This window comes from Eublepharis macularius, chromosome 15 (assembly GCF_028583425.1).
Source record: "Eublepharis macularius isolate TG4126 chromosome 15, MPM_Emac_v1.0, whole genome shotgun sequence".
NCBI classification, from domain to species: Eukaryota; Metazoa; Chordata; class Lepidosauria; order Squamata; family Eublepharidae; genus Eublepharis; species Eublepharis macularius.
The window spans coordinates 49,715,953-49,740,288 of record NC_072804.1 but is presented as its reverse complement, the minus strand read 5'-3'; the positions used below and the strand labels follow the sequence as shown (position 1 = coordinate 49,740,288).

Sequence of the window (24,336 nt, the reverse complement as noted above, 5' to 3'; positions counted from 1 at the left end):
GACACTTGAACGGCAAGTGGATTGAGTGGAGGGCAAGTGAACAGGGAGAAATACACTTGCCGTTCAAGTGTCATTGGTCATGTGTAGCTTGGCCCTCAGATGCTGCAGGACCCAAATCTTGCTCTTTTTCTGCAGACCAACAGGGCTACCCACTTGAAACGTCCGCCCCACAAACCCCCCTGAGATCATCACGTAACCTTGCCTAGCCCTGGGCAGCATCCATTCTCTCTGTAGGGAGGGCAAGGGAACTGATCACGTCTGTCTGGTTTTTTGTCTGCTCAGCTCTTCTCCACCCGTCCAGAGATTGGGAAGATGGATGAATAGCTGGGGGGGCGAAAGTGGGGGGAAGCGACCAAGTTTACAAGCCAAATACATCCGGCGAGCCTGACGGGTACCAAATGCTTTTTTCCCAAGGGGCAGGACGGATTGCTGCACACGCCGACGCTGCCTGCCAGACTCTTCCAAATTCTCCTCTGCTGCAGAGAGAGAGAGAGAGAGAGAGAGAGAGAGCCGGGACTGCTTTGGTGCAGGGTTGGGAGCCGTTGCAGAAGGAAGGGGCAGTCCTTCCACAGCTCTCCTCTTCTGTCAGCCACCTTTGCTGCGTCTTTCTGCTGCTGCTCGGGATGCCGGTTAGGAAATGTGCAGGGATGTCGATGGCCTCCTCTGCAAAGCGAGACAGCAGCATCGTGCCTTGATTTGTTCCAGCTTTCAACCTTGAGCCAGGGTGCAGGGGGTGGGCTGGACACTTGTTTTGGTTCCTCCTCCCTTTCTGGGAAGCCTTCGATTCCTCTTTGAGAACCCTCCCCATTTCTCCCCCCCCTCCCTGGGCTATATCAGCTGGAGGCAAGGAGTTTGCTGCAGTCAGCCTTGGCCAGATTCTGATCCCGACCACAGGAGACGGACAGCTCCACTGACTGAATGCTGAGCTCTTCTACAGCTGCCTGCTTGACACCTACCTAGGACAGGTGAGTAGAAGGGGGAGGTTGGGCTCCTCCCAAGCCTTCCCCTTGAAAAATGCAACCAGTTTCAACAGGTGGCTTCCATTTTTCATCTGGGTCCATGCAGGATTTTTAAAAACAGGGCAATTCTAAGAAAACTTTCTGGGAAGTCAGCCCCCTTGAATGGACTTCAGTAGAATTCTGAGCAGACCTGTCTAGAGTTTCTCTGCAGCTGTAGGATGAATTAAGATCTGTGCCAGAGTGTTGTGATGCAAATATTCTGGGTTGGATCGAAGCTGGAGCAAACAGGTGCAGGGGTGTCCTTTGACCACACCCCAAAAGGTCATGCTGGGATTTGCGGGCCCTGCGTGGACAAAAGCCAGCTGGGATGATAAAGAGGAGAATTAAGACCCAGGGAGAAAAGCTGGCTGGATCCGATGCTCTGTGTTACAGCAGAGATTAATCTCTCTCTAAACTCTGGTCTAGCTGTTGCTTTTTCTGACTGGTGGATACTAGCTATTGGACACTCCCAGCCTACTTGGGTGGGGCTGGAGATAAACAGTGGCATCCATCTGAAAGAAGGTGACAAGGGAGAAATCGGTTGAAGGGTTTGGACTGCCAAGAAGAGCCCGGGGCCAGCTGGAAGGGCACAATGCAGCTCCATCCGGGATGGGATGCTGCTTTGTAGACCGGCAGAGCCCATCTGCAGGCTGTCCTCTCCACCTTTTCCCTAATTCACCATGTCAGCCAGCCCTTTCTTCTTGCAAGGGAAAGGCAGCCCCTGAAATTTTCCATTGCAAAACGATCAAGGAGCTTGGAATGTGTTCCTTGCCTGGATGGATGGGAGGGAGGAAAAGGTTCAGGGTCCAAACAGACAAACCAAGGGGTGGGGGGAACGATGGTTGAAAGATGGTTTAAACTACCCAGAAGAGAGATTTCCAGATACGGCATTTGGAGGCAAAGGGGTGGCTCCAGCAGACATTGGCTGTGGATGCCAGTGCCAAAAAAGGGGGTTCCGGTTCAGAAGCCATCAGCATTGCAGCGCACATATTCACCGTGCTGCTGTGTCTTGGGCTGTGTCGCCCCTTTTCCAGTGGTCTTGCTGACCCAAGACAAATGTGTTGCCTGCAGAGAGGGAGAAAGGGAACAAGGGTGTCATTTTACACGTGTCACGGAATGAGACAACTTTGTGCATTTTGGACTATCATGCTTCTTTTTAAATTCATCCTCTTTGTGAAAAACATGTATCACGTTACCAAATGGGCATGCCAGGAAGACTGGATCTAGTATAGACCACTCCCTGATGGGAAAGGCAACTTAAGAAATAAACAGCAGTCCCTGTATGTGGCTAAGGGGCGGAGCCAGGCTAGGAGGAACAGAAAATGGTGGAACTGGGACAGAAGAGGCAAATCTAGAAAGCCAAAGACGGAGACAAATGGATGCTTTTGGGCTGTGGGTTTTGCGCAGCAGAATCTGGCAGATTGGAGAGCCATAACTTAGAACCCTCCTGGATTTTCCTGCCTTCTCTGATCCCTGTGGTGGTGACATGGTGGAAAACAGCTTTGCTACATGGATGAATCAAGTGCAGGTTCATTGGTGGTAGGGTTGCCAGCTGCTAGGTTGTGGCTGGAGATCTCCTGGAATTACAACTGATCTCCAGCCAACAGAGATCAGTTCCCCTGGAGAAAATGGCTGCTTTGGAAGGTGGAGTCTATAGCATTATACCCTGCTGAGGCCCCTCCCCTCTGCAAACCCCACCCTCTCTGGGATCCACCCGCAAAATCTCCAGGAATTTTCCAACTTGTCTGTTGAACCAAATTCCCATGGGCAAAGCAAGAATTTTGTACACAGTGTTTCGTATTCCAGCAGTATTCATGTTGGCTTGTTGCTGCCCTCTCTCCAAAAAGGAGCCCTGTGGCACTCTTAAGAAGTAACAGATTTATTGTAGCACAATAGCAAAGTGAATGGGAATGTGTTGTCATGAATTATGCAGCTGCGGCCCTGTGCTTGTCTGGCACAATTCTGAGCTTTGCCTGGAAGTGTCACAATTTATCTTGTGCATTTCAGGGCTATGAAATGTTGTCCTTGGTGCTCCTGCCCGTGTGTCTGTGTATTTATCTGCCTACGAAGGAGACACTTAATGCATCTGGGCTCTAGGCCAAGAAAGCATATAGCACAATGAAACTTCAATATCATCAGGGTGCCAGAGGGCAGCAGTTTAATTTACTCTACACGAGAAAGCATTCAAACGATGAGCACTCCCCTTTTGCTGTTTGAGGTGGAAGAAAATTTTGTGGCCTCAGGAGCCCAGCTAGACATGATCTGCAATGAGGCAATCAGAGACATTTGATCCACTGGTGGCTGTTAACTTTTCAATGGGATGCCTTTTATTTTTTTACTTCCTCTTTTCCACCATGTCAAGAGCCCCGTGGTGCAGAGTGGTAAGCTGCAGTACTGCAGCCCAAGTTCTGCTCGCGAGTCGCGACCTGAGTTTGATCCTGGCGGAAACCGGGTTCAGGTAGCCAGCTCAAGGTTGACTCAGAGTCAAGCTACAAGTGACTTTTTTCACACGTAGAACGCTTGATTGTTTTCGCAAGTTTTCCTGGGAACTGAAGTCCAAGTGTCCTTCCCTTCTCTGTTAGAATCGCTGCCTGAACAGTCAGAGAAAGCCGGCTGAAGCAGCAGCTTTTGCAAATCGTTCCTCCAGTCACAAGGCTGCTCTCAACGATCTTTGGGGGCAGGCAACTGCAACTTTCTCTCTGGGCGTCTTGCTCCCAGGGAGCTGCTCTGGATTTGCAAAAGCTGCTGCTGCCGCCGGCTTTCTCTGGCTCTTCAGGCAGCGATTCTAACAGAGAGGGGAGGGACACTGGGACTTCAGTTCCCAGGAAAACTTGCGAAAACAATCAAGTGTTCTACGCATGAAAAAAGTCACTTGTAGCTTGGCTCTCTGCCTTACATCCGTCCGAGGTTGGTAAAATGAGTACCCAGTTTCCTGGGGGTAAAGTGTAGATGACTGGGGAAGGCAATGGCCAACCACCTCGTAACAAAAAGTCTGCCAAGAAAACATCATGATGCAGCGTCCCCCCATGGGTCATTTTTTTCCCCACCATGCCAAGGTTGCAACTTGATACCAGCCACACCCTGTGCCCACTGAAGGAAGCAAAACATCCTAGGATGCTGAGCAAGTGGCCTGAAGATCATGACTTGGAAGATCTTTCTTCTCCCCATCTTTTTTTGGTTTTTCCACATCCAACCTGATGGAGAATTCTGGAGAACTTGAAAAACTCACACACTGTGTTGTCTTATTTGGGTCAGATTTAATCAAAGGTATTGGATGGGTTTTCTTTTAGGGCCTTTTAAAAAATTTATATTAAAAAACATATAACATACATACATATATAACATCAAAGAAAAACCATCAAGGAAAAAAATCAATAACACCAGGGCTCATTTCAAGGGGGAACGTGCAGGAACGCAGTTCTGGCAGTTCCCCAAAGAGGTCACATGTCAGGTGGCCCTGCCCACCTGACTCTCGGCCATTTTGGGCCTGTTTCAGGCTGGATTGGGGCCAAAATGGCCTGGATCGGGCCTCTGACAGGTGGTGGATCAGCAGTGGCCCGATCCTGACCATTTTGGGCCCAGTTTCAGCCCTGAATGGCCAGGATTGGGTCCAAAACAGCCAGGATAGGTGATGTCAAGGGGTGTGGCATATGCAAATCAGTTATGCTAATGAGTTATGCTAATGAGTTACTCCAGCTCTTTCTACGAAACGACCCCTGAATAAAACCAATATAATAAAAGGGAGCTAAATACCATGCTCCAGTTATTAGGGGTGCTGAACCAGTTCATAACTCCATCTGAGAAAGAATTAACGTCCATACCCTCAGATATTAATCCAGTCCTGAGGGTGTACATTAGATGGAATAATCTCATTTTAAGCAACATATTGTAATATCCTAGACAGATGCTTACATCAGCGATCAGCGAAAGATTAGCAATCTTTCCCATCACAAATTGTGTCTATAACGTATCAAACCGATAGCTCTAGAGTTTCTGCTTCCTTGGCTTTCCAAGTAGAGGCTAAGATTAAGATTTCTAATAAGATTGAAATCATAACCTTCTTACTCTTACTTGGGGAGAAGTCGGACCACAGATCTAGCAGAGCAAGATCCCAGGGAGGATGGATGACCAGCCCTGCTATTCTATCATTCCTGGCTAAGACATCTTGCGAGAACCCCTGGATGATGGGACAATCCCACCAGCAGTGTTGGAATGTGCCAACTTGGCCACATCCCTTCCAACACAAGGGACGTTTCAAGCCATCAGCTGTTCCGTGCAGGTGATTTGGAATTCTGGGAAGTGTTGCTTGGAGAAGGAGAGAATTCCCCCCGCCCCGGACTCATTTCTCCAATGTTAATGTCCCGCTGCTCCAAAACTGCAATTCGTTCCAAAGGTGAAGTCAGACTGCTTTCTATACTGTCTCTCTTGTGGGTTGTTCGATCTTCACTGTATTCTTTCTCTGAAATTTCCAAGAGGCATACTTAGAGTGTGGCACCAGGATAGGGTTGCCAGGTCCAGATTGGAAAATTCCTGGAGATTTTGGGGGTTGAGCCAGGAAAAGGTGGGGGTTGGGGAGGGAAAAGGCTTCAGTTGGATATAATGCCATAGACTCCATCCTTCAAAACAACCATTTTCTCCAGGTGAATTGATCTCTGTGGCCTGGAGACCAGTTGTAATTCTGGGAGATCTCCAGCCACCAGCTGGAAGATGGCAACCCTACACCAGGATGAAGGGGAAACAAATCTTCTCAGTTGCACTATTGTACCTATTTAAATATTGTGAGGAAAGGGTTTTGCAATGGGTGCAGCTTCCCTAATTCTGTCTCCCCCGGACAAGCTGCTTCTCTCCTATGTTTTAATTAAAGCGGTGCTATTGTTCTATCATTCATTTGCCCAGGCTGGCACTCATGTGTTTTCTTACTGGGTATTTAGGGAGTTGGGCAGATGGTTCCTATGCCTAGGGTGGGCGAGCTTGGTGCACCACAATTAGGAGTGTGTGGGGTACAGGAAAGTAAAGGGGAAGGGGAAGATATCCTAGTCAGGAGAAGGGAGTTTAAACAGCTTCCACCTCTCCCATCTTCCAGCCCTCCCTGACAAAGATATCTTGGTTGTCCTCATATCAATAAGCGATAAAGTGTTTTGGTGAATGGAGCAAAGAAAGGCTACAATCTTAAGAATATTTTCCTGGGAGTAAGCCTCAGTGAATAAAATTGAACTTAGTTCTGAGTAGACCTGCTTAGCGTTGCTCTCAAAATCTCCCAACAAACGCTTGGTCCTGGATGAATCTTAGAAAGGAGCTGGGTGGGGTCTGTTGCTTCAGATGAGCATGCCAAAATTTTTGGTGCAACAACAGCACGGACTCGTAGGGCGGGGAGAAGGGGAGGCACTGCTGTAACTCGACAGACTTCCAACTCCCTATCTGGGCAAATAGGGTGGAGTTAACCACTTCCAGTGGTGGTCACCAGGGATGCTCTCAAGCTTTTTATAATATTTTAATAGCTTCCAATGCACTCTTGATGTAATTGATGGTAGACCAAATTCCAGTTAATTTAAGGAAGGCATTTACTCAAGCACGTTTCCTAATCATACCATCAGCATATATCCAGGGTAGATATCAGAAAATACTAGCGGCTCAGTGCCTTTGCCCTTGGGGTTCCAGTGAGGTGGGAGATATAGTTCATTACATTTTACGCTGCCCCTTTTACGAGCTCATTGGGAACAAATTTTTGAACCTGCTCCTCACAAATATCTCTGGTTCAGAGGAGGACTCCGCTGAGTTTTTATTGGCTGATGTCATCCTAGATGTTACTTTTAAGGTGGCCACTTTTATCTTTCTATCAACAAACATGAGGAAGACTAATCCCGGCTGCCCCTATAAGAATTTTAGCTTCCACAAGAATTTTAGCCAAATTATAAATATATTTGATTCCAGGGTTTTATTGTAGCATTTGTTTGTACAGATATTTTAAATTTTATTAATTTGTATTTTGTTACAATGGACTTCCTAACCAGTACTGAAATGAACTGTGCTATGGGGTTAGGATAGGCTTGCCAGCCTCCAGGTGGCAGCTGGAGATCTCCCGGAATTACAACTGATCTCCAGGCAACAGAGATTAGTTCCCCTGGAGAAAATAGATCCAGAGGAGGTAGCTGTGTTAGTCTGCAGTAGCAAAATAGAAAAGAGTCCAGTAGCACCTTTAAGACTAACCAACTTTACTGTATTGTCGAAGTCTTTCACGGCCAGAGAACGATGGTTGTTGTGGATTTTCCGGGCTGTATACACTGTGACACTGAGAGATCTCTGTCTTTTGGCGCTACACCTCTGAAGATGCCAGTCACAGCTGCTGGCGAAACATCAAGAACTACAATGCCAAGACCACGGCTATACAGCCCGGAAAATCCACAACAACCAACTTTACTGTAGCATACGCTTTCGAGAACCATAAATCTCTTCGTCAGATGCATGTTGGTGCATCTGACGAAGAGAACTGTGGTTCTCGAAAGCTTATGCCACAGTAAAGTTGGTTAATCTTAAAGCTGCTACTGGACTCTTTTCTATTTTCCTGGAGAAAATGGCTGCTGTGGAGGAGGGACTCTATGGCACTATACCCCAACAAGGTCACTCCCCTCCCCAAACCCCACCCTCCTCAGGCTCCACCCCCTAAATCTCCAGGAATTTCTCAAACTTGTATTGGCAACCCCAAGTTAGGATGTTAATACCCACGGCTACAACAATAAATATTTTGCTCCTTTGCCACTCCCAGTGGTGTCCACCAGGGGTCTCAGTGCAGCAATGCTGTAGAGATAGTGGCACTCTTTCCTGCTTAAGCGCCAACAATTTCCCTGAGGTTTGGGCGCATCCACACCACTGACCTGATAAGCAAGGAGAAGCAGTGTTTCCTTCGACACTACAACCTGCCTGCCTTCCTGCGTGAGCTGCCAAAGGCGGTCTTGAGGAGGCTGATTTTTCTGGGGCAGGAGGGCATTCTAAATATTACCATTTTTGTTTGAGCTGCTGTGAGGGGGCTAGAAAAGATCCTTAAAGATAAAGATGTCTCTCTGGGGACCAATCAAGATAATTCATACTATGGTATTCCTCATTACTATGAATGGATGTGGAAGTTGGATGGTGAAGAAAGCTGACAGGAAGAAAATTGTTTCATTTGAAATGTGGCGCTGAAGGAGAGTTTTGGGATACCATGGACAGCCAAAAAGACAAATAAGTGGGTACTAAATCAAATCGAGTCTGAATTCTCCCGAGAAGCTCAAATGTTCAAACTGAGGCTATCGTACTTTAGTCACATCATGAGAAGACAAGATTCTCTGGAAAAGTCAATAATGCTAGGAAAAGTAGAAGGCAGTAGGAAAAGAGGAAGACTTAAAACGAGATGGCTTGACTCAATAAAAAAAGCCACATCCTCCAGTTTGCAGGATCTGAGCAAGTCTATTAACGATAGGGCGTTTTGGAGGTCTTTCATTCATAGGGTCACCATAGGTTGGAGGAGACTTGATGGCACATAACACAATATGGTTCTTAAGGATGATTTATCAACAAATAAGGGTGAGATAGAGAAAACAACTGTAAGGTATGGCATATTGAAAATTGGGGCAGGGAGTTTATTTTATGCACAAAACCATCTGTTTGTAGAGAAATTGTTTTACCTCTGGTTGATTTCAGAAAGAATGGAGCGTCCTGCCAAGTGTTGAGGTTTTGTTGTCTCCTGTCTTAGGGTTCCATACTGGAGTGAAGAACAGCAGAAAGCACCACACGGGAAAAAGAGGGAGGAGCATTCCTTGGCCGTTTCTTTCCACAGCTCCAGTCGCCATGAAGGCTTTCTTGGGAATCTTTGTACTCTCGGTGCTTCTAACTTTAGGCAAGGAATGGCTGGGAGCTCCTTGGGGAGGGCAGAGGGATTGTTCCTTGAGGTGGGGCACCCATGAGGCCAAACCAGATCCAAGACGACAGCGTTCGGCATTGCGTTGTTGTTGGTATAAACAGGGCTCATTTCGAGGGGGAATGCGCAGGAACGCAGTTCCGGCAGTTCCCCAAAGAGGTCACGTCAGGTGGCCCCGCCCACCTGACTCTCAGCCATTTTGGGCCCGTTTCAGCCTGGATTGGATTGGGGCTGAAACGGCCCGGATTGGGCCTCTGATGGGTGGTGGATCACTCCCCCACTCAGCAGTGGCCCGATCCTGACCATTTTGGGCCCCTTTTCGGCCATTTTCAGCCCCTTTTTGCCATTTTGGGCCCAGTTTCGGCCCTGAATGGCCAGGATTGGGTCCAAAACAACCAGGATAGGTGATGTCAGGGGGTGTGGCATATGCAAATCAGTTATGCTAATGACACACTTCCATGATGGCAAGGGGTGTGGCATATGCTAATGAGTTATGCTAATGAGTTCCTCCAGCTCTTTTTCTATGAAATGACCCCTGGGTATAAATAAAGTTTAAGTCCATAGGCAAGGCTTAGAGACTGTCTGAGAGACAAGAAAAGGCCTTTGCCCCTTACCCCCAGCCCCATGCATCTTTTCAGAGCAGGTGACGAAAGTTCCAGGGAAAGTGATACCCTGGCAAAGACCCGAGTGCCATCCTTTTAGCTGAGACCACTATATGTGGTAGCCGCCAGTGGTTACAAGTGGCCAGGAATCCCCCGACTGCATTAATAAGCCAGAAGGTCAGCTTTGAGTGTGAACCACAGGGCAAATCCTGGGAGGAAACACAAAGATGGGCATCATGCTGTGATGCTTGACTGACATCTGGTAGTGGGTACAGGTAGTGGTGAAAACAGAGCCAGGTACTTTAGAGGGACCACCACACAAACCATGCCAGGTTCAGAACTTTTCCACAGCAGATAAAGGTCGATAAAGGTCAGATCACTTTGTTCTGAAGGCTTGTCTGAGCATGCCGCTCCTTTCCCGGGTGGGCGGTGAGCGGATTTACGCTCGCCCGCGGAGGCTTATGGATCCAATTGGTTTCCAGGCGGCTCTGCGGGATCCGATGCCCCCTGGCAGTACGTTAGATGAGCTGGTGGATGATTGGCATGGCCGTCTTTCCGAAGCCATCGACGCTATTGCCCCCTGCCGTCCTCTCCGAGCCCGCAAACGGGTAGCTCCTTGGTTTACCGAGGAGCTTCGCCAGATGAAGCGGTCTCTGAGACGACTAGAGCGAGTGTGGAGGCGGGGGCGCGACGAAGAGGCAAGAACATCTTATAGGACGTTTATGAAAGCCTATGAGGTGGCAGTGAAAGCAGCAAAGAGGGATTTCTTTGCTGCTTCCATTGCATCCGCTAGCTCACGCCCGGCTCAATTATTTCAAACAGTTCGGTCCTTGGTCTCCCTCTCTCAGGGAGACCACCAAATTCTTAATTCAACTATTGGCTGCGAGGCTTTTGCGAGCTATTTTGCGGGTAAAATCTTGTCCCTTCGCCGTGGCCTGCCACCCACTGTTGATACAGTAAGGGAACTGGAGACCCCTTGGCCGTCTTCTGGGTCCGTATTAGACCATTTCAGCCTGCTCTCTCAGGACGATGTGGACAGGATCCTGCAGGGGATGAGGCCAACCACCTGTCCTCTGGACCCCTGCCCATCCTGGCTGGTGAAGGCCAGCTCGGAGGGGCTACGGGACCATCTGGAGGCCATTGTTAACATCTCCCTGAGCTCTGGGGTTTTTCCAGGAGTGTTAAAGGAGGCGGTAGTGCGGCCCCTCCTGAAAAAACCATCTTTGGACCCCACTGACCCGCCCAGTTACCGCCCAGTGTCGAACCTCCCGTTCCTGGGCAAGGTGATTGAGCGGGCGGTGGCGGTACAACTGCAGGAATTCCTGAATGATGCTCTAGTCCTGGACCCATTCCAGTCTGGCTTCCGTCCTGGCCATGGGACGGAGACAGCCTTGGTTGCCCTCACAGACGACCTTCGCAGGCATCTGGACCGAGGCGGGTCAGCGCTGCTTGTGTTACTTGATCTCACAGCAGCGTTTGACACGGTTGACTATGATTTGTTGGCCAGCCGCCTTGCCGACGTGGGGATTAGGGGGACAGTCTTACAGTGGCTGGTCTCCTTTCTCCAGGGTCGGGGACAGAGGGTGGCGCTCGGGGGAGATCTATCGGCCCGTCACCCTTTGGTGTGCGGGGTTCCCCAAGGGGCGATACTCTCCCCAATGTTATTTAACATCTATATGCGCCCCCTCGCCCAGTTGGTGCGGAGGTTTGGGCTGGGTTGTCATCAATACGCGGATGACACCCAACTTTTTCTGTTGATGGACGGCCGGCCAGACACGGCCCCAGACAATCTGGCCAGAGCTTTGGAGGCTGTGACGGCATGGTTGAAACAGAGCAGGCTGAAATTGAACCCAGTGAAGACGGAGGTCCTGCAGCTGGGACGGGGGCTGCCAGATGTTGGGATCCGGCTCCCTGCCCTCGATGGGACACCACTGGCAACTTTGCCAGTGATAAAGAGTCTGGGTGTGCTCCTGGATGCCTCCCTATCGATGGAGGCCCAGGTCACGGCGGTTGCCAAGTCTGCATTTTTCCATCTTCGTCAGATCAGGCAACTTGCCCCCTACCTGACGCCCCAGGACCTGGCTACAGTGATCCATGCAACGGTCACCTCCAGGCTAGATTACTGTAACTCACTCTACGCTGGGCTACCCCTGGGCCTGATCCGGAAACTACAACTGGTCCAGAATGCGGCGGCACGGGTCCTGACTGGTATACCTTACCAGTCACACATCACACCTGTCCTGCGCCAGCTGCACTGGCTTCCAGTTGAATTCCGAATCAGGTTCAAAGTGTTGGTTCTTACCTTTAAAGCCCTGAGTGGGTTGGGACCGGCATATCTTCGGGACCGCCTCTCCCTGTACGTTCCCCGGAGATCGCTCCGATCAGCGGATAAATATTTACTTGTGGTCCCCGGCCCTAAGGAAGCCCGCCTCGCTTCAACCAGGGCCAGGGCTTTTTCAGTCCTGGCCCCAGCCTGGTGGAACGCTCTGTCAATGGAAACCCGGGCCCAGCGGGACATATTATCGTTCCGCCGGGCCTGTAAGACAGAGCTGTTCCGCCAGGCGTTTGGTGATTGAAGGGGGCGGTGCCATGTCGGCCTCCCACCTTTGGGGTGGGGAAGGTTCTCCCCACCACTGCACCTTGTTAATTTGTTTTATTATTTGTATATTGATTTTAGTTTTGTTTTTATCAATTTTAACTGTTCACCGCCCAGAGCCCCTGGGATGGGCGGTATATAAATTGAATAAATAAATAAATAAATAAATCTTTCTTCCGATACAGTCAGTGAGACCTTCTGTCTTCCCTCCCCAGGTTCCTCTTTGGAGTGTGAAACGTGTGTGGGTCAAGGCACCACCTGCTCTGGGAAAAAACAGACCTGCCCTTCTGGCCAAGACGGCTGCATCGTTGCTGTGACTGAACTCACTGCAGGTGAGTTGGTGGAATCATAAGCCAGACGGCATTATCACTAAATCCAGGAAGAATGTGGCAAGAAGCTTCAGACCAAATCAGGCCATCAGGCTATTGAGCTCATTATCATGGCAATACCTCTCCAAGGTCTCAGGCAGAGATCTCTTCTCACGGCTTACCTACCTGGGACATTTTTCTTGAATCCTAGGATGGTGTAAGGTTGCCAGGCCACAGCCAGCCATCCCTAGGATAAATTGGGGGTGGGGTAGGGATGCCAGACCCCCACCCCCACCCTCACTGACCTGGCCAGCGGGGGGAGCGCACCTTCTGTGTGCACTCCCCTGTGCCGCTGCACACTCCCGTGCGCTGCAGCTGTCCGGATCAGGCCCGTTTTGGTCTTGTATTGGAGCCGCTGCAGAGCGTGGGAGTGCTCCTGCCCTCCACAGCGGCCCAAAATGTGCCCGTATCAGCCCAGATTGGGCTTGTTTTGGGCTCGTTTTGGCACAGATCAGGCCTGTTTTTGCCTGGATTGGGCCCGTTTCAGGCTGCTGCAGAGTGCAGAAGTGCTCTGCTCTGCAGTGGCTCAAAACGGGCCCAATCTGAGCCAAAACGGGCACATTTTGGGACGCTGTGGAGGGCAGGAGCACTTCCACGCTCCACAGCATCCCCAATCTGGGCCCCTGTGGAGCGTGGGGCACACTCCCAGGGGCTGTGTGATGAGGTCACTTCCCAGAAGTGATGTCATCATGCTTGTGGAAGCACACGCACGCTTTGCACGTGCGCACACCCACCCACCCCCGCAAGTAAGTGCCAGGCCCCAATCCCCAACCAGGAGGTTGAGGGTACCTGGTAACTGTAGGGTGGGGGCCTGGTGTGCTTGTGTTGTGACAATGTGCTGATGTCACTTCTGGTAAAAACTGGAAGTGATGTCAAAGCTGGAAGTGATGTCATTAGGCACTCTAGAATTCTAGAGTGTTATTAGACGCATTAGACACTCTAAAATTTACAAAAACGCTATGGTTTTCGGATTCCACCTGCTGGTGCCTCAAGCGCCAACAGGCAAAGCAGCAGGACGCCTAGAACCCCTAGGTCTGCCCCAGGTCCTTGCAATCGAACACGTGCTGCATGTTCCTCAGTTCCCCAGTGCATGGGCAGCCTGATTCAGACTGGTACCGTAGCAGATGGGGAGAGCAGACTTACACCTTCCCCTGGGCTGCTTTCCTGACCAGAAACGGCCTCACGCAGGCCCTGTCGGTGAACCACCAAAAGAGCAAAAGGGGAGGAAGGAGGGGCCAGCAAGAGGGACGGGCGTTCCTCTCCCTCGTAAATCTCTGCAGGTCCCCCTCTTGTCAGTTTCTTACTGTGGCGCTCTTTTGAAGCCTGTTCACATTTGCCATATCGAATATCCCCTTTTATATTAAGGCAGCGCTGCTATCTGCAGCTGTTCTTGGCAGGTTTTTGGTGATGCTTATACAGGCATCTTCAGGTGTCTTTGGCATGCAGAATGGGGGAGACGGGAAGCTGAGTCTTTAAAACAGATGTGATTGGATGGTCTTGTCCCCCTGCCCCACATGTAGGTATCCGAAAACCACGGCTATCACGTTTGGGTCAGAACAGGGGGAGAGTTATGCGCTTAAGGAGGTCGCTGCCTTCTGCATTCTCGACGCCTCAATTTTTCTTCCTGTTATAAAAGTGCATCTAAGCCTTGAAGGAAGGACAATTAATTAAAGATTGAAGGTGCCCCTACCGTGAAGGCAAAACTTTCTTTCCAGCCCTGGCTAGCCCATTCTTTCAGAAAGAGATCCTATGGCTGCGCAAGATCTCTTTCTGTGCACAGACAATCACCGCACATTTCAGGGCTCTTTGCAATTTGCAAGTCCTCCCTCTGAACACACCCCCTGTAAGAGGGAATTTCCCTAGCCTTTGAGTACAGTTTGGTTTTGTTTTAACTACTTTGTAGAAATTTGATTTTGTTATCCGCCTGGACCATGCGGACAGAAAAGCGGGGCGGACAAACCTGTTCAGAGGGTAGCTGCCGGGCACAGAGATCCCCTCACTTCTCTTCTTTGCTTTTCAGGTTCAGCAAAGGTGGCCAGCATCATGAAGGGCTGCTACGAAAAGGCTGCCTGCAAAGAATTAAAACCTGGAGCCTCTGCGAGCTTTGGAGGAGCTGGAGCCAGTATTAAAACTGTTGAATGTAGCAAAGCCCCAGTATCATCCGGATCCTTCCTCCTGGCTCTGTCTGGGCTTCTGCTCCTGAAGTTACTCTTGTAAGGCGCTTCTCTGCCAGCGGCACAGCCCTGAAAAATGCTTCCACCTTGCTTCTATGCAATGTTCCCTAGAATCCGTCATCTGGTCCTTCCAAGAGATTACCGTCTTCTTTCCCCCCCTCTACTTCTTATGTGCAAATTATATAATAAAACACAAAGCTCTGTTTCTATATGCACAGTATAACATTGATTACATGCAGTGTCAAGTTAAATACAGTCTGCATTAAAAAAAAGAAAACTATGAAGAGAAACAAAATGAGAAAGAAGTATCCAGTCTTCTTATACTATCACACCAGTTGTAAACTTTAATGTCAACTCTGTTTGTTTCCAAAGGTCAATAAACAGTCTGCAAAATTTCACTATTATGGTATTTAATTTACATGGCTCTGTGATCCACCTTTTGTATCCATTTCTAAATTTTATGAACGTAAAAGCTACACAGTTATTTGCAATGTTCAATTTTGTTGCATCAGACCTCGAGGAATACTGTCTGGGGCTAAATCATTTAGAAGACCGTGAAGGAGAATTCTAGGATGTAATAGTAAATCCTACCTTGCCATTCTCTTAATTTCCTGTATGAGCTTTCTCCCAAAGACCAAGACCACGGCAATACAGCCCGGAAAACCCACAACAGCCATCGTTCTCCGGCCGTGAAAGCCTTCGACAATACATTTCTCCCAAAGAATTACACATTAGGGTAAGGGTCTCCAGCGTGGCGTCCATGGATGCCCATACCTTTCCTGGTGCCCACCAAGGGTTTTGAGAAAGTGGGTGGAGCCAGATGGAACTTTTGCCCAGCTGGGCTTCTGATTGGCTGCTGGGTATCTGATTTACTGTGCAGCTTTTTAAAAAATGTTGCTTTAGCAACAGCTGCCACCACGACACAGGGATCTTTGCAAGACTGAAGGTAAGCGGCATTATGCAAGAAAATATTTTAAAAGGCATCATGTTAATCAGAGTTTCTGCCTGAAATGTTGAAAAGTTACTATGACAATTCTGCATAACCTCCCAGAGGTCAACAGATTAAAAAAATATACTGCTATTAATATTATCCTTTTTAGAAAAGGATACACAATACACATCTTGCTTTTGGATAATGTTCTGGACCTCAGAGAGGGATGGTCTCGTAAAAACAACAGGCTTCCTAATTCATAAAAGCAGGTCGCCGTGTTGGTCTGTCGTAAAATAGCATGATACGAGTCCGGTAGCACCTTAAAGTGCTGTTTGAACCCAAATCTTGCTCTAATTCACTAAAGGTGCTAATATCTTGCATACTCCACCTCTTACAGATGTTAATTACTTAAGCCATATCTCTATAACTTCCTATTGTATCTTTTTCTCATTTCATCCTGCACTCCGTCTTTAAGTTTTGCTTATCTAACAACAGTTGCGAGTGTTTTCCACCCTTCCCAAGTGAACTGATTACTCTTCGGATTGGATCCTGTTTCGGATTGGCTTTTCTTTGCAACATTCTCCTTCCACCTTTGTTTTGTATATATAAATCAACCTGACGGACATACACCTCAGTGCGTCTGATGAAAAGAGTTCTCTGACTCAGAAAAACTTATGCTGGAATAAATTAGGTTAGTACATAAGGAGTCATTGGACTCCAGTATAGTCAACACAGAGATCAGTAATGCAATGCAGACTGTTGCTTTAAGAATTTCTGAGATTTCTCCTGTTTGGCATTTCTGCACCCCAGAACTATTTATTTTATGTGTGAGAATAATCTATTGAGGTGGCACTGCTGTGGACAAATCAGAGATACATTTCCTGAGACAATTCACTGCCACACATCCTTCTTGGATGCTGAATGTGGCATCAGTCAATAGCCAGCCATTTCTTCCTTTTACTGTAAGAAAAGAAATCACCTCCCTGCCAAATGACCAAATTCTTTACCACCGGCACACAATTCAGGGTTGGAGCTGCTATAGCATTCTCTCCTTCCATACGATCCCACATCATATCCTCCAAGGAAGTGTTCATCTTGCTGATGTGATCGTTCTGGAGTGGCTATAATACTAAACAGTAGACAAGAAATACATTCTATCTTAACCTCACACATTTTCAAGCCGCTGGAACCCAGAAGAAGAAGCTGCCAGCTAGCAATCTGAAATATTCCTTGTTTGATTGTCTTGTTGAGTTCCTTCAGATCCAATATCTGTAACGCTGGCTAATATGTCTTCCTCAAAAGTGCCTAAAAAGTGACTTTTCTTTAAAAAAAACCTGTTTATTTAATGTTTTTCAAAATACAAAGTACAATACCAACATAGTATAAAATAAATAAATAAATTGATAATTTTTTAGCCATTACAAGAACTAATTTTTCCATTAAAGAAGATATACAACTTGACTCTTCTCATGGTATAGCTTAAAGTCGGGATTAGGCCATTGGTTGATGTTATGTAGATGATTCAGAAAGGGCATCCATTGAGTAAGGCATATTGACTGGTATTGCGGCTTAAAAGTGACTTGATTTACATGAGCTTAGGACACATCGACAAACTCCGCTCTCTTTAACAATGTGACCTAATGTCCCTTGTAAGAGAAGGCCTGTAATTGGTGACCCTTATTTTAGCAGAATACACCAACCTCTGGTGCACCCCCTCTGCCCTCATAGCATGATGCTGATTTGGCTGGACATCGCGCCAAACTCGCGTGAGAAAACACGATATTTCGCGTTTTCCCTGTCGCGATCCGGAACATGGCGGCATGCAGCGCCTTCAGGTTAGTCGTCTGGAATCAGCCAAGATCCGCCTGTGGCAGCTGTCATATTCCTCTGGGATTTCCCTATTTTGCCTCAGGCGGTACTGAAAGCGGCCCCACCCACTTTCTCAAAATTTCAGATTATCAGTCTGAAATATTCCTACCACGGTCTTAAAATGGCTGTGTTTTGATCAGAGTAAGATTTAGGTCCATCAGCACTTTAAAGGCCAACTAGATTTCCAGGCTATAAGCTTTCAAGAGTCAAAGCAACCTTCGTCAGATACGAGGAGACGAAAGGAGCTTTGACCCTTGAAAGCTTAAACCCTGGAAATCTAGTTGGTCTTTACGGTACCTCTGAGTCTGAGTCTTGCTCTTCTAATAGAGACCAACTCGGTTACCCACCTGAAACTATTTTGACCAGAGTTTATGTGTCTTTGTGGATCTACCTCCGATCTAAGCTTTCTGCTCTATCTCATCCTCTTTCTGTCATGGTCAACCCATAATAGGTCATTTCACCTGAACAAAAAGCTTCAGAGGAAACAGCTTTCATTTTTTTAAAAAAGCGATTTCCCTGTCTTACCTCAGGCAGCTGCATCCTTGTGCGTATCTGCCCTCTCGCAGTCCTCCTCGCCCTTAACCAAATTTCTACTGGTACAGGGTTCTTCCTCCTTCTGGGCTAATTTTAACAGGTGCTGCCAGAGCACTGACAAACTGGCATGTTATTTCCTGAGTGGTTTCATACCAGCCTTTTATGAGGCGATTTCACTTGTGAAGAGACAGTGCCAGCAATGCACGGTGTTCCGTCGCATGTGTTGATTTCTAATGAGATGTCTTAAGTGGTGGAGGGAAAAGACAGCCAGCCAGATGGATGGTGCTGCCCTGTAGAACAGCATCTTCAGTCATCATGAAGGATTTACTGGGACTCTTCTTCTTCTCTCTGTTTTTAATGGCAGGTAAGGGATGGCTTCCCTGATGGGGATAGCCCAGGCAAGCCAGATCTCATTAGATCATGGAAGTGAAACAGGGTCAGCCTTGGTTAGTAATTGGATGGGAGACCTCCAACAAAGACTAGGGTTGCAGAGGAAGCAGGGGTCACCATAAGTCAGCTATGACTTGATGGCATTCTCTACCACCAAGAACGGCTGGTAGGTCCTTACAGAGTTCAAGGGGCTTGTTCCATGGCAGAGGAGGTGGGGGTGGATGAGGACAAATCTGACCAAGATAACGACATTGAGCTCGGCATAATTCAACTTGCAGGAGAGTTGCCACATCTGGGTTGGGAAATTCTTGGAGATTTGGGGGTGGAACCTGGGGATGGACTTCAGCATGGGATAATGCCATAGAGTCCTGTTGGGAGTTGCACAGCAATTAGATATAATAATAATAATAATAATAATAATAATAATAATAATAATAATAATGTTTGCAGAGTTGCAGAGTTTGATTATAGCACAATGGAAATAAGTAGACAGACTTCTGTGATTCTAGCTCTATAAAAATACTTTACTACATAATAGGGTAAAAAGGGTAAGTTTGGTAGGAAAAACAACAGTTTCTGACTACATTTTGATAGTCTCAACTAGGTCTTAGAGAGAGAAAAGCTTAGACTGCGTGGTCTAGTGAAGTAGTAGACTGTAGACGCAGACTGAACAAAGAGCAGCAAAACCTTAGTATATCTTGCTAGCTAATTGCCCCCCAATAAACTGGCTCATTCAATAGACATTCCTGGATTCCCTCATTAACACTAAAGACACCCACTTTCTCTGGCAGGAACTTCTCTGGAAGCCTAAGTGGTCCTATGCTAACTAGCTATCTGACTAAACAAACAGAACAACAATTTAACTCTTTCATGACTGAGCGTAGGACACTTGCACAGATCCCAACAAGTCCACCCTCGGAAGCTTTCATTTTCTCCAAGAGAACGGACTTCGTAGTCTGGAGATCAGGTGTAATTCAGGGAGATCTCCAGGCCCTGCCTGGAGGAGATCATCCCTAACTGGCAGGACAAATTAGAAGCAAATTCCATGGCTGGGGTAATTGAATCCCAGCTCAAGTTAAGCTCTGGATGCCTACAAAGACCTGGGAGTCAGTCCTTTGACTGAAACCAACAAGGGGCCAGGAATTACTCTGACTACATTAAGATGCCATATAAACAGCCTTGAAAATGAACCTCAATAGCAACAACAACAACAGTGTGATTATATATTTGTAGACAGATTAGTGCCACGCTCTGAGCAGTGAACAAAGTCAATGTTATTATTATCCCCACAATACAGCTGGGGAGCTGGGGCTGAGAGGATTGGCTTACCCAAGGCCACCTGCAGAGCTCATGGCAGGAGTGGGAGTTGAACCAGCAGAGTGCTGATTCGCAAGCCAGCCACTTAACCACTGTACTACAGCAGGACAGAAAGAACCACCTGATGCAGCCAATGAAAGGTAGAGATGATCTTTCTGACCGGGCTGTATAAATGCAACAATTGTGCAGCAGAACAAACCATGAGGTAGGGTGCCATATAGACCTTTCTGAGAATAACAACTTTCATTGAATATCTTCTCCAGGTTTCTAGTCCTTGTGGCTACAAAGGTAGCCTCAAAAATATTCAAGTAGCTCATACTAAAATCTAAGACACCACAGGAGTCCAACCATGTCAAGTCTAGTGGGTGGAGTCAGGTCATCTGCTCTATGAAGAATTCTTCTTCTCTAGGAAAAGCCAAATCAGATTAAATGACACAAAACCAGCAGGAAAAATGTAGAATGAACTGTTTAAAAGAAGAGAAATTGCACTCCTTTGTTCAATTTGTGTAACATATGCATGTCACATGAACTTAATTTAACTCAATTTAGTTTCAGCCGAGAACATGTAGAACTTTACTTCTATATCCATTAGGCCCCTGTTCATGAAAACAGAGCCAAGGGGTTTAGAGGGACATCACTTGCACTACATTAGGTTTCAGTCTTTGCCCAGTAGAAACGTTTAGAAATCTTTACGACTTGCGCTTTGTGAGCCCCTCTATCTTCCAGCCACCGAAACCTCATTGAAGTGTGAGACGTGTATCGCTGAGGGCACCACCTGCTCTGGAGAGAGACAGATTTGTCATGACAGCCAAGATGCCTGCATCAGCTCTGTGACTGAATACACCAGAGGTGAGTCTATGGGATTACGATTCCAGTCTATCCAGGGAACAGGTGGTGGGATAGCTCAAGCCACATAGAGCCTAAGAAGCAGCTTTATACTGAATCATACCATGGGTATCGGCAATCCAGCATTTTCTGGCAGGAATTCTCGAAGGTTCCAGGCAGAGACTTCCTCTCAGCCTTGCTCACTGCAATCCTGGATAGAGTTAGACCCTCAGTGGTTATACCTTTCAAGCCAACTGGAAGGTGTAACATTGCTTAGGGTGACATTGTCAGTTCCTTTATATAGGGCCTGAACCAAGGACCTTTTATATACAATTTCAAGGCAGGAAGTAGGGCAGGATTGAGGCTCCAAGAAACACAGAAATATCTAACATTTCACTAGTCAAAGTAGGGATGAATTGGAAAGTGAGTGGGTGTAGTTTGGTACCTGGTCTAGTTAGGGTTGCCAGGTGCTCCTCCCCTACCCTCTGTTGCCCACACTAATCCAGTTTGCAGTGAGAGAAAAATGGATGTATGACGGTGCGAATGTTGTGACATCACTTTCAGGTGATTGTGGTGTTCTAGGAACTGACCCAATCTCTATGATATTTACCATAGAGACTGGGAGAATTCCTAAGGCTTAGATGAGCATGTGTGACATCAGTTCCAGTAATCAATAGAAGTGATGTCACAGTGTCAACAATGCTTCCTCTTCCCAGAGTCTGCCCCCTAACAGCTCCTGGGGATCATAGTGTGGGCCTGGCTCCCTAAGTCTAGTAGCATGGCCTGGCCGATGACAGTGATGTCAACCAGAAAACAAGATGGCAGCATGCAGTGAAGCCAGGGACCCCAGATGTCAAAAGCAACAAAACCAGGCAGAGGCAACTACATATATATGCCCTATTTTGCATCAATACTATTTAGAGGACATTATGTTAGTTTGGCCATCAAAAAGAGCAAGAGTCCACTTCTTCTTCTGAAGTGAGCTGTGACTTGTGAAAGCTCATACCCTACCATAAATTTTGTTAGTATTATAGGTGCTACTGGACTCTTGCTTTTTTGTGCTGCTACAGACAGACTAACAACAACAACAAACATTCGATTTATAAACCGCCCTTCAGGATGACTTAACACCCACTCAGAGCGGTTTACAAAGTATGTCATTATTATCCCCACAACAACAAACACCCTGTGAGGTGGGTGGGGCTGAGAGAGCTCTGAGAGAGCAGTGACTGACCCAAGGTCACCCAGCTGGCTTCAAGTGGAGGAGTGGGGAATCAAACTGCCTCTCCAGATTAGAGTTCTGCTCTCTTAACCACCACACCAAGCTGGTTCTCGCTGACATGGCTACCCATCTTCACCTGTGGCCAACAAAAGTCAGGCTTAGAAGTGATAGTTGGAAGGAAACAGGAACTAAAAGGGCATCGATGCTGGTGCGACATGTTTAATTTAATTTAATTTAATTTATTACATTTATATTCCGCCCTCCCCGCTTCAGCGGGCTCAGGGCGGATAAGAAGGAGCAAAATCTTAAATATCACTAAAACTTTAAAAACACTACATCTAACCATTAAAATTACAGCTATGCAAATATATAAATTTCATATATTTACATATACATAAATAAAGAAGCAGCACATAATTTGGATTTGCCGTTCCGTACAGCGGTTCTGCCAGAGCAAATATATGCAGTATCAAGTATGGACAACAGCATCTGCATAGGAGGGCACATGATTTAACCCCCTCCCCCCCAACGGGGGTTAGTCCTAGAATTGATTATGTTCTGTTTCAGCAATTCTCCAACCCCGTATTGGATGGTTGTTGTGGATTTTCCGGGCTGTATAGCCGTGGTTTTGGCATTGTAGTTCCTGATGTTTCGCCAGCAGCTGTGGCTGGCATCTTCAGAGGTGTAGCACCGAAAGACAGAGATCTCACATTGTCACAGTAGCACCAAAAGACAGAGATTTCTCAGTGTCACAGTGCTACACCTCTGAAGATGCCAGCCACAGCTGCTGGCGAAACGTCAGGAACTACAATGCCAAGACCACGGCTATACAGCCCGGAAAATCCACAACAACCATTGTTCTCTGGCCATGAAAGCCTTCGACCCGTATTGGATCCTTGCTAATGTTATGTCTTTGTAAACTTATATTCATTTACTCTATGACATTGTTTATGGAAATGTTCTTGACACTGTATGAAAGTGCCTGCCCTTGTCCTTGCCACTAATTGTATTAATCCCACACTATGTAATCCGCCTTGAGTCTCAGTGAGAAAGGCGGAATATAAATAACATAAACAAACAAATAAATAAACAAACAAACAAATAAATAAATAAATTTCAACTATGCCAACCGAAAGGTCGGATTTATGCTATGTGGATGGATGAAATAATTGTGGATGGAGAGAGACCTCCCCCTCACTTCTTGTTTTTTTTCCTTCATGTTCAGGAAAGGTGACCACGGTCACCACCATGAAGTCCTGCTCTACAAAGTCGGCCTGTGGTTTATTAAAACCCGGGGTCAGAGGTTCATCTGGAAGACTCGGGAATTTTATCAAAAAAATTCAATGTAGCAAAGCCACGGCCTCGTCCGGATCCTTCCTCCTGGCTCTCTCTGGCTTCCTGCTCCAGAACTTACTCTTTTAAGGTGCTTCTCTGCTAGCGATGGAGCCCTGAAGGATGCTCTCTCTAGCTTCTGGGGATTCTTCTCTAGAACCTGACATCTTGGACTTCAGAGGAAATTGTAATCTCCTTTCCTGCTATCCCTTACTCATTTTGATTTCCCCAAAAAGGGCAAAGAGAATGTTTGGCCTTGGGTATTTCTCCCCACCCCTAAGTAGGAACATGCATAGCAGCAGACTTTTTTTTAAAGGGGGGGGCTTCTTTCCCTCTCTCTTTCTCCTCTATTTGGCCTGGTCTATTCTGCCTTCGATGATTTAAAAACTTGGATTGTGAAGTAGGGTAAGACAACCTCCAGCTTGTGGCATTCCTGGAGATTTGGGGTGGGGAGGATGTCTGGGGAAGGAATAATTTGGGAATTGGAGAGGGAGCTTGAAGAAGATTTGATGTCATAGAGTCTACCCTCTGACGTTGCCATTCCCCCCCCCCAGAGGAATTGATCTCTGTAATATGGACAACAACAACAACAACAGCCAAGTTTATTAGCCAGAGACCATCACATTCTTGAAATTAATTCAAAATTACATGATTGCACATCAGAGAGACACACGCCATTTAAAAATAAATATTTAAAAGGTACACATTTCAACATATTACCACCTTTCGAAATTTACTTAATAAACCAATCTTTAAATAAAATAAAATAAAATAAAATAAAATAAAATAAAATAGATCAGTCTTAAAAGCATAATTATTTGACCACAATATGAAATTAAAATATCCAGGCAATCATTAAAATTGTAGCTCTGTAATATGGAGATTGTTTGTAATTAGGCCTCCCATTTACCTGTCCAAGGCAGGGAATTATTTGCCCTCAGAACCAATTTCTTGCCCCAGGGGAACTGAAGAGCAGGAGAAAAATGGTTTCCGATTAGTGATGCTCTAGGAATTTCCCCCTAGTCGCTATGATAAAGACCATAGAGACTAGAAGAGGCAGCCTAGGACAACACCACACTGTCCCCAAATTCTACCATGCCCAGGCCCTGCCTTCCAAGTCTCCCAGCATTTGCTAAGGCAGTGTTAGGAACCTTAGATGTAATTCTGGAAGAACTCCAGGTTCTCCCTTGAGGCTGTTGTTGTCGGTTATACAGGGACTTTGGGAGAATGTGGAACCATTATTAGAAGTTACATGCGATAAGATCCCTGCATTTTCTGGAATCT

At 46.9% G+C, this 24,336-nt stretch overlaps 2 protein-coding genes across 3 annotated transcripts; both read left to right on the top strand.

Moving 5' to 3' along the window:
* Positions 1–669: 669 nt before the first annotated feature.
* On the top strand, positions 670–15,030 carry LOC129342834 (phospholipase A2 inhibitor and Ly6/PLAUR domain-containing protein-like). Its single transcript, XM_054998747.1, has 4 exons — positions 670–965; positions 8,728–8,871; positions 12,306–12,422; positions 14,479–15,030. The coding sequence occupies exons 2-4, from the start codon at positions 8,823–8,825 to the stop codon at positions 14,673–14,675; spliced, it is 363 nt and encodes a 120-aa protein (XP_054854722.1). The 5' UTR covers positions 670–965; positions 8,728–8,822; the 3' UTR covers positions 14,676–15,030.
* A 3,135-nt stretch (positions 15,031–18,165) lies between these two features.
* LOC129343583 (phospholipase A2 inhibitor gamma subunit B-like) lies at positions 18,166–23,724 on the top strand. 2 transcript variants are annotated; one of them, XM_054999875.1, is made up of 3 exons: positions 18,166–18,330; positions 20,400–20,522; positions 22,946–23,724. In XM_054999875.1, exons 1-3 carry the CDS (start codon positions 18,246–18,248, stop codon positions 23,140–23,142), a joined length of 405 nt encoding a protein of 134 aa, XP_054855850.1. In that variant the 5' UTR covers positions 18,166–18,245; the 3' UTR covers positions 23,143–23,724. The 2 variants fall into 2 exon arrangements, with proteins under 2 accessions (XP_054855850.1, XP_054855851.1); XM_054999876.1 differs by lacking the exon at positions 18,166–18,330 and adding an exon at positions 19,678–19,813.
* Positions 23,725–24,336: the final 612 nt, after the last annotated feature.

Excerpts from the sequence above, each read along its gene's own strand:
- LOC129342834 (XM_054998747.1), top strand. The coding sequence starts at position 8,823 with ATGAAGGCTTTCTTGGGAATCTTTGTACTCTCGGTGCTTCTAACTTTA. Across the intron at positions 8,872-12,305 it reads CTCGGTGCTTCTAACTTTAG|GTTCCTCTTTGGAGTGTGAA; the intron begins GCAAGGAATGGC and ends TTCCCTCCCCAG. Across the intron at positions 12,423-14,478 it reads TGTGACTGAACTCACTGCAG|GTTCAGCAAAGGTGGCCAGC; the intron begins GTGAGTTGGTGG and ends TTTGCTTTTCAG.
- LOC129343583 (XM_054999875.1), top strand. The coding sequence starts at position 18,246 with ATGGTGCTGCCCTGTAGAACAGCATCTTCAGTCATCATGAAGGATTTA. Across the intron at positions 18,331-20,399 it reads CTCTCTGTTTTTAATGGCAG|CCACCGAAACCTCATTGAAG; the intron begins GTAAGGGATGGC and ends TCTATCTTCCAG. Across the intron at positions 20,523-22,945 it reads TGTGACTGAATACACCAGAG|GAAAGGTGACCACGGTCACC; the intron begins GTGAGTCTATGG and ends CTTCATGTTCAG.